Source organism: Gastrolobium bilobum, unplaced genomic scaffold (genome assembly GCF_033153095.1).
Source record: "Gastrolobium bilobum isolate Gb01-03AN ecotype WA unplaced genomic scaffold, APGP_CSIRO_Gbil_v1 utg2692, whole genome shotgun sequence".
In the NCBI taxonomy this organism is placed as follows: domain Eukaryota; kingdom Viridiplantae; phylum Streptophyta; class Magnoliopsida; order Fabales; family Fabaceae; genus Gastrolobium; species Gastrolobium bilobum.
In genome coordinates this window covers 54,836-67,354 of record NW_026899581.1, presented here as the reverse complement: position 1 = coordinate 67,354, position 12,519 = coordinate 54,836, and the positions used below count along the sequence as shown (strand labels likewise).

At 33.6% G+C, this 12,519-nt stretch overlaps 1 protein-coding gene and 1 pseudogene across 3 annotated transcripts in view; both read left to right on the top strand.

Moving 5' to 3' along the window:
• The window catches only part of LOC133291683 (uncharacterized), a 54,331-nt gene that overhangs the window by 2,934 nt on the left and 38,878 nt on the right, over window positions 1-12,519 (top strand). For 2 of the 3 annotated variants that reach the window (XM_061489985.1, XM_061489984.1), the window contains 2 exons: window positions 20-147; window positions 650-1,336. In XM_061489985.1, the coding sequence (XP_061345969.1) occupies window positions 20-147; window positions 650-794 (273 nt within the window). In that variant the 3' untranslated portion in view covers window positions 795-1,336. Of the gene's footprint in view, window positions 1-19; window positions 148-649; window positions 1,337-12,519 lie in introns of those variants that run through there. The other variant, XR_009748828.1, reaches the window with a different exon arrangement.
• Window positions 3,466-6,403, top strand: LOC133291688 (ATP-dependent Clp protease proteolytic subunit 5, chloroplastic-like; annotated as a pseudogene).

Below are 12,519 nucleotides of genomic sequence, written 5' to 3'. Positions count from 1 at the left end.
ATTGGAATATTCTTTACAGGAGAAGGAAGCCAATGCACGAATGCTTGCATCTAGCACCATCAGATATGTGATGGGTCCTACTGGGACAGTTGTGACTTTTCCTGATGAAATGGGGCTGCCTAGCATATTGAACTCCAAACCCGTCAGGTATCAGGCTATGCTAATTTGGTTTATGGTACCTGTTAGACTTTCTTCCTGATTACTCGCTCAGATATGTTTGGCAAATAAAATGAGAAGAATGAAAATTGATATTAAAAAAACAATTGTTATTTACCAAAAAAGGAATGAGTATTTTGCCTTTGGCTTTAGCTGTTTCCGTGATTTTGACGACAATCATTGGCCAGAAGTTAGATTTTTATGCATGTAAGGCATCTGGCTTTGCTAATTGATGTATTAAACCTGTTAGACTGTTTTCCTTATAACTTTTTCAGATATGTTTGGCAAATAAAATAAGGAGGGAAAAAAATTGAGAAGAATGAAATTGATATTAAAAAATAAGTCGTAGTGAGTGCCTTTGGCTTTAGCTGTTTCCCTGATTTTGACAACAACAAACATTGGTCAGAAGTTAGAAACATGTGCTGTAAGTTTGTTTGGCTAACACATCAAAACTTTCTTTCTCTGTTAATGATATCATTGGGTATTGTTTCAGTTATCCTCCACCTCGTGAGAAGTGTGCTGGTCCATCTTGTTCGAATCCATATAAGTATCGAGATTCAAAATCAAAGCTTCCTCTTTGCAGTCTCCAATGCTACAAAGCGGTCCAGGGGAAGACGGCTGATGAAACTATCTCTTGATGTTGCCAATGATCCTCAATCACTGGTTTCTGCCAGTTATATTGCACCATTGATGTTTTTGTCTCTGGTAGAGGCTTTAGATTACAGAAATTGTGCGTTGAGCTTTTGGTAGAGAGCTCATTTTGCGGATTGTTCATTTGCTCTATTATACATTTTTCAATGCTGGTATAAGAGTTTTTGCGATAATGGTATTTAGTTAATTGGAAATGGATAAGGCATGGACAGACCTGTCTTATTCTGTTTATTTCTTTTTATTAGCAATACTAGCTAGAAGTCATTTTGGCAATACCTTGCGATGGGGACAATTAAAGGAACTTCTATGATATACTTTCAATGCATGATTACACCCTTTTAAATAGTTGGTAGTGTATTGTTATTTTACTTTGGTGTTGCCAATGATCCTTTGTCAGCAATAGTGGTTTATGCTAGTTATATGGTACCATCGTTATATATTTTAGGTATTTGCTTTGGGTTAGAGCAATGGTGTTTTGAGAGCTCCTATTGCAGATTGCCCATTTGCTGCATCATACATATTTTTTCAAAGCCGGTATGTAATAATATTATCAAGTTAATTAGAAATGGAGAGGACTTATTTTCTCTCTGTCCATTTTCAAACGTGTACTGTTCTGTCTATTTTCTCTGTCTGTTTTTCTAAGGGATGACTAATTTCTGTGATGAGCTTTGAAAAACGTTAAAAGGGAACCCATCAGAAGGGGTATTAAGCAAATGGCAAAGATAATAGAGTAGTTTGAACTTGCACATTCTTTTTGGCATCTCATAATTTTACCAATTATTTTAATAAAATATTACTTTATCCTTTTTAATAGGAGCAGAGAAATCGTTTGATAATGGTTAAATTAATCAGTTTTTTTTTTTTTTTTTTTTTTTGGGTATAGGATTTCATATCTATTAATTAACTTATTCATTTGATTATTTATTTTATTTGGAGAAAAATTTACTTATTGTTTTTAAGGATTTATTAAAATATTTCGCTAATTAAAATTTTGGAGTTAGTTTTCATATAATTTGTAAGCTGAATTTAAAATTTTAAAAATACATTTCATCAATAGTAATAATAATACAAACCATCATTGGTTCATAAATTAAAATAGATGTAAGTGCTAGCATATAAGAATAACCACAACTGTCATGTTCGTCTTTAGGTGGATTTTGGGGTGTCAATATAGGTTATGACACGTGGATCGATTCGCGATGCGATACGAAATTTTTTGTTCGGGTTGACCCGCAAAAGTAATAATATCGTGTTCGTGTTGAAAAAAAAAATGACAAAAAATTCGTATCGTGTTCGTTTTGATGTATTTGTGTTCGTGTTGATCCATATTTTTTAAATTATTTTATTATTATTTTTTAATTTTTTTAATTTTTACTAATTACCGTTTTGACTCCTATTTTGCGTGTTATTCATGTTGTGTCATGTCAACTCGCAAAAAATTTATGTCGTGTTATGTTGAAGATTTTGACACGAATAAAAATTTGTGTCGTGTTCGTATAAAATACGTGTCGTTTCAACCAGTTTTGACACCCTGTGTGGAATCATAAAATTCCTTTCTAGTTTTTGTTTTTCTTTTCATAAAACTCTAAACTTTGTCATATTCTCAAACGAAGTCAGCTGATTGTTATAAAATAGTTAATATTAAAATCACCTATTTATTAATGATAAGTGTAGAGAAAATTTTTGCAAAATATTGATGAAGGGATTAAAAGGCGGGCATGTCAACGTTTTAATTTTTTTATTCAGTTTTTAGTTTGGGAAATATGAATAATAAAAAATTATGTTTGATAAAATCAGTAAAAAATTGAAATTTTTTTTTTCTTTTTCCATTTTTGGACGCACTATTTATTAAATATATCCATTATAAAATTTGTTATTGAAAATTGAAAATTAGAACGAATGAAACATAAATTGTGTATTATCAAATAAAATTTTCAGTTAACAAGTTTTTCATACACACACAAAAAAAAATTATTTCTTTCTAAGGTAAAATAAAAACTGAACAATTATCACTTACAGTCTTGTAATATCTCCAGAAATTACATGAATAGCTCTGACTGTAGGTGTAGCGGTCTTGAGCCAAATTAAGTAGCACAACATTTAAAAACGAAAGGATCAATTTCGATATATATATATGGGTAATATATTTGTTATGTAACTGGAAAACAAAAAAATTTGCAGCACATACAACAATTGATGTGGGACCCGTTAATTTTTGTTTCTCTCTCTTTATAATTGTTCATCTCTCTTAATTGTTGTTTGTGCATGAAAACCATTTGTTTTCCTGTTACGTAACAAATGTATTACCCTATATATATATAAAATTTATTTTAGCTTTTTTAAACTATAAATTAAGGAAAATATTTTTCTTATATTGATGGAGATAAGTTATCTCATGTTAGTGACATAAAATTACAAGAGAGATCCATAAATAATTGGAAATAAAAAAAATAGAGTTCGATCCACCTTTGTTATATGTGTGTAAAAATTTGGTTAATCTTATATTGAATGAGATAAATATAACCCATAAATTAAATAAGGAAAATTACAATTTGATTAATAAAAATGTATAATAAATTTTATCGCCAAAATATTAAACTAAAAAAGAAAGTACAAATTTTAAAAAGTGAACCCGCCAAAGGAACAAGGCAATAAGCAATGAAATCAGAGATATTTTATGAAGAACATGCGAGTGTCGAAGTCAAGGTAGTGTCTGTGTGCGCTTGGTTTAGCCGCCACTTCAATAATAATAGCATAGTTGTTTGTACCAAATCAAATTGAATAACCGTGCACACTTATACACTTCAAAAAATTTGATGTGTCATATCTGACACTTTTTGACAATCTCTTACACTTCGACACGCGTTATAAAAATTTAAAAGAAAAATTCAAAGGTTGCATTGCGTTGAATTTTTAGTTTTAACTATTAGATTTGTTGTATTACGATTACGATTTTATTGAGTTTAATATAAATATTTGGAATATCTTAGATTTCTTTGTAAAATTGATGAATATTATAAGTTTAGTTTCATTTTTTTGTTAAATTATTGAATATTAAATATAGGGTTTGGTGTTTGTCATTTTAAATGACATAAGTTATGTCATTTTAGGAGAGAGATAAACACAGAAAAATGGAAATCATGGAAGAGAGAAGGTTGGTGGTTTTTTTTAATTTAAAATTTAAATAAAATTTTTTTCTGTGTCTGTCTCTCTCTTAAAATGACATAACTTTATGTTATTTAAAATGACAAATATTTTTTCCTTAAATATAATATACACTATATAAATTAAAAATATTATTTAATATATCCTAGCATGTCAAAATCTAACATATTTTAAAATTAACGTATCAAAAAATTGTGTGGTATCGTGTCACGTGTCCCCGTGTCGATATCGGTGCTACGTAGTGCACACATCCTCTCTTCGATTCACCTCTCTTGTTCTTTCCTGATTCCTCCTCTACCCCTACAACTTCTTGTCACTCTCACTCTCACTCTCACAACCTTTCTTTCGCTTCACACCCTTCACGCTTCCCCTGGTGAGCTGTTTGTTTTGTTCAATTATCTTCAATGCAATTTCGAGGCTCTTCATTTTACTCTTACATTTTATTTTATTTTATTTTATTTTATTTTTATGGGGATTCATGTTTAGGGTTTATTAAAAATTTACCCTCACTCACTCCCTTTGATAATAATACCTTGAATTGTTTGGAACACAATACCAATAAATTTTGGGAAAAGTGTCTATCATTTAAAATTACACAATTTACATCCTTTCACTCTCACAAAGAGGTGGAACCCACACCTTATTTTTTTTGTCAACTCTCTCTCCTCCTTAATCTATCTCATTCTCTCTCTTAAAATGTCACAACTTTACATCCTTTAAAATTATACACACTTTTTCCATAAATTCTCTACATTTTTTTTTGTAATTGCTCATAGACTAGGTTAATAAAATGTTTCGGTATTTAGAGAATAATACGTTGTGGTGGAGCAGTTGATGATGATATGGCTAACATCGTAGTAGCTCAACTTCTTTACCTCGATGTTGTTGATCCTAGCAAGGTTTGCTCGTCATTTTCAGTTACTAAAAAACTCATGGTTTATCTTATGTCGTAGCCCATGTAAATTAATCCTTTACATTCCTTTATATTTTTGTTTTTCCTCATTTTTTATTGTGATTATTACCCTGAGTTTGTCTTTCATCTTTTCAAGTATGTCTTAAGCTCAATTTTGTAGTTCAAGCACTTAATCAACTACTAATTTTGTGATATGTTGATCAGGATATTGTCGTGTATGTAAATTCTCCAGGAGGATCATTTACAACTAGTAATAATAATGTATATGTTCCTTTATTTTATTTTATGGTGTCTCTCATTTCCCTTTTTTCTCCACACATGACAAATGCTTCTTCTAACTTTGTATTCCTTCCTCGTTTCTGAAGGAAAGAGATACAGCTTGCCAAATTCAAGGATAATGATTCACCAATCGCTTGGTGGAGCTCACGGAGGGCAAACTGACATAGATATTCAGGTATAGGCCCCATTTTCGACCTTTTTATTTCTATAATCTATTGCATAAACCTCTTGTTTGCTTATAATAGTTTAGGATTTATTTTTGAAAATTAAAACCTATCTTGATAGTAAAAGTTGAATAAGTGTGCTGGCATTTTGAAAGACCCAAATTTGTCTTCATTGAACTCGATGAAATTCCATGGACAGAAGTACATTTTTTTTTATGTAACCAATAGACCGAATTGGTCCCCGGTATACAGAGAGAATCCTTGTTCGGAATTTAAGTTAATATCTGATATTTGCTGGCCAGAAATGGCTTATTTCTGTGTCGGAGTTATGTGCCATATGACAGCTTAACCTTGATATAAATCACAACTCTTGAGATTTGTTTGTGGTTCTAGTACGAGAGTCATGGGTTAAGTTGCTGGTTAGAGTCTTGCTCTTGAGTATCTCTTATTTTGAGAAAGTCCCTTAAAACTCTAAAATACTTGAGGTTGTTCAAGAGGATAGTTTGATGCAGTTTTTGCATTTTCATCAACCAAATCAGCTATGAAAAGCCACATCTAAGCAATCCAATTTTTCAGTGATTAAATGAAGTAAAAATAATCTTGTATAAGTTCAATTTTTTGGTATATGGGAATACAAAATAGTAAAAGAAGTCCTAAAAAACCTTAAATTTAACTTTTCTTTCCCATTCCCTATCATTATATTGTTTGGTTGTAGTTAGTAGGATTTTGGTTGGATTGGGTTCCAATTTGTTTTGAACATCTTACAAGTAGTGATACCACACATGACTACACTAACGAAGGAGGACCTCATGGATTGGCTAGTTTTATTGCTTTTTAAATGATCCTCAGGCAAATGAAATGCTGCATGATAAGGAAAACTTGAATGGGTATATATCTCTCATATCACACTGGCCAAAGTTTAGAAAAGATCAACAAGGATACTGACCGTGATTTTTTCATGAGTGCAAAAGAAGCGAAAGAATATGGACTCATAGACGGTGTCATTATGAATCCTCTCAAAGCTCTCCAGCCATTATCTTCTGCAGCAGAGGGTAAAGACCGGGCTAGCATTTGAACCTGAAACTATTATTGCTTCATTGCCAGGTAAAAACCATAAAAGTATAGTGTAAATAAAAACGATCTATTGAGTTGCTGAGTCCAACTCTATTTTATTACTCATGTTGACATCCGTGTAACCATGCACTTCAAAAGCATGTAACATTATACTTTGAAATGATTGTCACTGATACCTCACATATATACTTTTCTAATTCTTTTAAATGCTTTTATCATATAACTTTTAATTTTTTAAATTTTTTGTACCAATACAAGTGGGATATTAATATTATAATATTGAGATAAATAATAATTTTATCATGTCTACAATGTTCAAAGTTAACTTAAAACATTAATGTCATTATTATAGTTTAATATTTGTGTTTTAAGATTAATATTATATTAATTCTATGTGTTGAATCTTAGTTATATTGTGTCCTATGATTTATGGAATTTGTTTTATTTACGTATTGAAGCCCTGGTGTGTATCCATACCGGTATTTGTATCCATACTTCCTGGCTAATGATCCTTGAATCCTTCTCATTTTCGACAGTCAAACTACTGTAAAAATAAATTAACCTAAAATATATTGTTTTATCATCAAAGTAAATATATATCGTTGATTTCAGTTATGTGTCCACTCATGCGAGATAGATTATCGAAAGAATTTTGTCATTAGATTTTTCACTATGAAAGCATGCACGCAGCTACCAGAACAGACATGAAATATCTAAGTAATAATTTATTAATTTATTTTATTTCAATTTATATTATTTAATTAATTTCCTTCAATTTCACGCTTTGTTGGATGTACAATCATAACATATAAAGTATCAGACTTTTTGGAAGCCTGGTCCATATTTATATATCAATATATGAATGATGGTGTGGCACTCAAGACTCATCATAGAAAAATAAATAAATAAAGCATGTCATAACTGCCAAGAAGAAAGTAACACTTTCTCTTCCATCAATTGAGGCACCCAAGAAAAAGAAGACTTCATTCAGCAGGGTGCAAACCTCGGGCTATCTTTTAATATAATTTGTTCAATTAAACGACAATACACCTCACCCCACTCCTCAGTTCTCAGTTTGGCTTCCAAATTCTTACTCCAACTCCACGTGCGAGGATCACGATGCTCTAGATTTTAAAATAAATTAGGAAGGATTTTTATGGTCTAGATTACTTTTTGACATAATAAAATTTAATATATATATATATATATATGTTAGGTCCTGGATAGACCGTATTGCTATACCGTAGGGTATGCGCTCAGAGATAGTGTATATCAACTGTATACTAGGCTTATAGCCGAGGTCCCAATCACTGCGCACAAGCAATAGGCTTATAGCCAAGAGGTGGGTGTGTGCACAACGTGGGCAGAAGTAGTAAATGAGTTCTGAGTCTTTACCTGGGGTGCTTAGGCTTTTATTTATAGGATTACCTTCCTAGGCTTGGGCCTTTTGAGATTCCCCAATTGTAGTAGGATTCAACTCCATTTCTGTTGGGATGGGATCCTTATCTTGTGCTCTTTGGCTGTTTGGAGTTGTTGAGATGTTGATGACTCTGTATCTCACCAGATATTCTGATAGGTAGTTGGGATATGATATTCATATCCATAACAGTTGCCCCCCAGCTCGGTATTCTGAGGTTCGGGATGTCGAGGTGTTGTTATGTTACCTCGGACTTGTTTTGTCCGAGTTCGTTGATCTCGGGTTTGGAATTTTGAGTTTTTGACGTCTGCGCTCTAACTCGGAGTTGCTTTCGTCAAGATTGTACGCGTTATGCCCCTTGATCTTCCTTGATGTTCGTATGTATAGTTGAGTGGGGGCATGTCGGATGCGACTTGAGCTCATTTTGAGATTTTGGATATCGTTGTTTCGAATTTTAATTTCATTGTGCTGGACCGAGTTGACATTCTCGGACATGTTGCGACCTTTGGCTATGATCTTTTGGTCGACCTTTTATTTGATTTGAGACTTCATGGCACAATTGGAGCTCGGAAGTCGGGGCTTGGCCTCATCACTTCATCCTGACCTTTCGTATCACGCTTGCTGTGACGGTTACGACGATCCACGTGTTCTGTGCTCATTGGCGGTTCGTGCATCGTGCAGGGTGCGCCGTCTTGTCTTTGTGCATGTTATGATGGGATGCATTTAATGTGCGTAGTGAAGTGTCCTTATTGCCCCTTGTTTGTCAACCGTTTTGAGGCTCTTTGTCTTCGCGCCCAAGAGTTTTGGGTTTCCTATAAATTCCTCATTTCGGTTTGTTTATAACCTTTTAACTGCGTGTGGCGTTTATTCAGGGCTCTTCTCTCTGTATTGAGCTTCTACCCTGCACCTTTCTCGTCAAGCTTCTTTTGGTTTTTCTGCTTTCCTTCTGGCCAGGTATCTTCCTGCTTTTGTTTATTTTCTCCATTTGCTTCATCATCTCAAGTATTTGCTTGGTGCATGTTTTACCGTTTGTTGGCCACATAATCTTTAAGACTCTAGGGCACAGGGTTTCGCTTCGTACTAGACTTGCATTTGTCGAGGCATTTTGTTCTTGGGGGTCCTCTGTAGCTTGTTTGAGGGTTTCTTATGGATGCCCCCGGTTCCATCAAAGTATGTAAAGGAAATCAAGGATATGTATGGGGCTACTACATGTGTAAAAGCTTGTAACGGATTATCAAGTTATTTTCCTATCACGGTAGGTGTACACCAAGGGTCGGCTCTAAGTCCTTACCTCTTTGCCTTAGTTATGGATGAACTAACAAAAGATATTCAAGAGGAAGTGCCATGGTGTATGCTTTTTGCAGACGATATTGTGCTTATTGATGAGAGCAAGGAAGGTGTTAATAGAAAACTTGAATTGTGGAGAAGCACATTGGAATCCAAAGGATTGACATTAAGTCGAAGCAAGACTGAGTATCTGAAGTGTGAGTTTTCTCTGGTACGAGATGGGGACCAAGAGCCCGTGCATCTAAATGGTCAAGAAGTACCCAAAAAGATGCTTTTAAATACTTGGGCTCCATTTTACAAAAAGGTGGAGAGATTGATGAGGATGTAAATCACAGAATCAGAGCAGGGTGGATGAAATGGCGCAGTGCATCTGCATTTTTGTGTGACCACAAAATCCCCCTGAAGTTAAAAGGAAAATTCTATAAAACGGCAGTAAGATCGACAATGCTATATGGAGCGGAAAGCTGGCCAGCACATAGGCAACATGAGCATAAGATGAGAGTAGCAGAGATGAGGATGTTAAGGTGGATGTGTGGTTACACAAGGATGGATAAGATAAGAAATGAAGATATTCGAGGAAAGGTCGGAGTAGTACCGGTAACCGAGAAGATGAGAGAACATATATTGAGGTGGTTTGGGCACGTGATGAGAAGGCCCATGGATGCTCCTGTAAGAACAGAAGTTTGTTACCAAGAGCTAAACACAAAAAGAGGCAGAGGTAGGCCGAAGCTTACTTGGGGAAAGGTAGTAAAACAAGATTTAATGGAGTGAGATATAGATTGGCGGACAGTATGTCTTAGAACGGAATGGAGAAAAGCTATAAGTGTGGTGGAGGGTTAGACCCGCTGTTATTCCTATGTTCCAGATGGTCCCTTTGTAGTCCTTTTCCCCTTCATTTCGCCCACTTCTTCTTGTCCCTTTCTTTTTTACTTTTATTTATTTATATATACATATATTTTTATTTTATTTTATTTTATTTTTATTTTATTTTATTTTATCTTATTTTATTTTATTTTATTTTTTTATTTTATTTGTTTATTTTTATTTATTTATTTGTTTTTTGTTTTTTTTACTTTTTTTTCAACCGTTTTGTATCTTTCATGTGGGTTCATCTACCATCGACCCCAATTAATTTGGGATAAAGATGTTGTTGATGTTGATGTTGATTTGAGTGATATACTGAATTAACTGATACACTTGAGAGAAAAATTGAGAGCATCCTGTGAGGAACCATTTTTGTGTAGTTAACAATTGCAGTTGAAATTGACAGGTCTTGTGATTTGAGATTAAGGAATTTTTGTCCTGGTTGTTTTATCTGTTCAAGACTTGTGATTTTTATTATCTTTTGTATACTTGCTAATTATTATGATGGATAGGTTGATCTTCACTCTTTTCTTATTTCTTTGCTTTATTTTTGTATTCTAGATTTTGCCCAAGAGTGCAAAAAGATAAGTGTGAGGGAATTTGATAACTCATATTTTATTACACTTATTTGTTACTCTTAATTAGTATTTTTAGGATTTATTTGAATAAAATAATGATGTTTTGAGTTAATTTACATATTTAGTTTTTGATTGGGTTTAATTTATTTTCGTCAGAATTTTTCAGCTTTACGTTACTTCTGTATTTTGGCCATATCTCGGTCCACAGTTGTCAGATTGACACTGTTATTGTTGGGTTTTTCAGATAACACAGAGGGCTACAATTCTTATGAATAGTTCAGATGCGTTTTGCTGAAGTTTTATTTTATTATTGGGCTTGTAATTTAAATTAAAACCCAGTTACTTAAATGGCCCAAAGCCAAGTTTTAGTTTTATTTTATTTTATTTATTTTATTTCGTATTTTAGATAGATGGGCCGATCAGAACTGAAGCCTAGCCCGCTTTGGGTAGGGGTATATGACGGCAGAGTAGGAAACATTTTAGGGATTCTCTAATTTTCGAATTCTGGGATCAAAGCACTTTCTCTGAAGCGTTCTTCGCGTTCTTCATCTTTTTCTTCTTCTTCTTTTTATTTTATTTTAATCATGTTTACCTTAGTCATACGAGGCTAAAAACTTTTTAATCAACCTAAGGGTAACAAATTTCATGGATTAGTCTTGAGCGTCTGCGCTTTATTGTAAATCAATTTTGTTTCCCTTCCCAACTCAGATTGATATCGTGCGATCGTGGATATTCAATCTGAGGTTCGCGATTGCGATTATGGAAAGGGATTAATCATCAGATTTGATGATTAGATTGATTGACCCTATGACCTTAAATCAAACGGGCTGATACTCTGCGATTGTATGAGTAGAAGCACCGTATTTGATCAAATTCTAAGCGATCGCTTAGAAAGGGTCGTCAATTGGAAATAAGGATTCTGATTCAATTGACAATCAATCACGATTCTGACATTTTTTATCCGAGGAAAGACGTCCATGGAACCCTAACCTTAGGTTGGTTAATTTTTAATTACGAATTTTTATTCCAAATTTATATTCTGCCTTTTTAATTATTCAATCAAAATCCAAAACCCCCTTTTAATTTTCTGTCACCATAAGCGATTTTTACCAAAACAATTTCCTTGAGAGACGACATAGGGTTTCCACTTTACTACAAATTTTATGAACCCTAATAAAAAATAATTTTTAATTTGCGCGAGTTCGACAGCTCGTGTCACTCACCCCACGTTTGGGGCACATTTTCAGGTTCAAGTAACTCGGGGGTTGAGACCTCAGGCGGCAGGAGACCGGAGCTGTTGTTGTTTATATTGTTATGCTTGGATGCTGACATTTCTATTTTATTATCATGTTTTTGTTGTTGAGACTCTGTTGGGCTTTGTTGCCTTATTTGGTGAGCATGGGGGTTGTCCACGCCACATTGGTTGACTATGTCTTATTTTAGAATTGAGTTGTATAATTGTTTCAGGATATGGTTCGGACTACGCGTTGTAGTTTCGTGGCTTAGATACTCACTTATATATATATATATATGAGGTTATTCAGTGTATATAGTTTTTATTGCATACAGGAAATGTTTTGAAAAAGGATTAAGTAATCAATTTGGTAATTAATAATGACGTCATAATTGAAAAGAAAAAGTTAATTCCGCATTTTAATTAAGCAACACTTAATACGATGATATGATAACAAACCGGGTATACACGGGGTGTTACAATCGCGGGTGCAAAAGAGATACGGACAATGAGCAGCTCATGCTAAATCTTTTAGTTGAGGGGTACATGAATGAATCAAATCAATACCCGAAAGAGAGAGATTCCAAAGATTGTGTTGGTATGGGATGGTATAGTTGGGGATATCTTATAAGAATTAATTGATACTACCCATACTAACAAGACGCATCTACTTTTCGGTAGCTCGGAACGAAAGAACTTCATAGTTAAGCTTGCTTGACTTGGAACAATTATAAGAT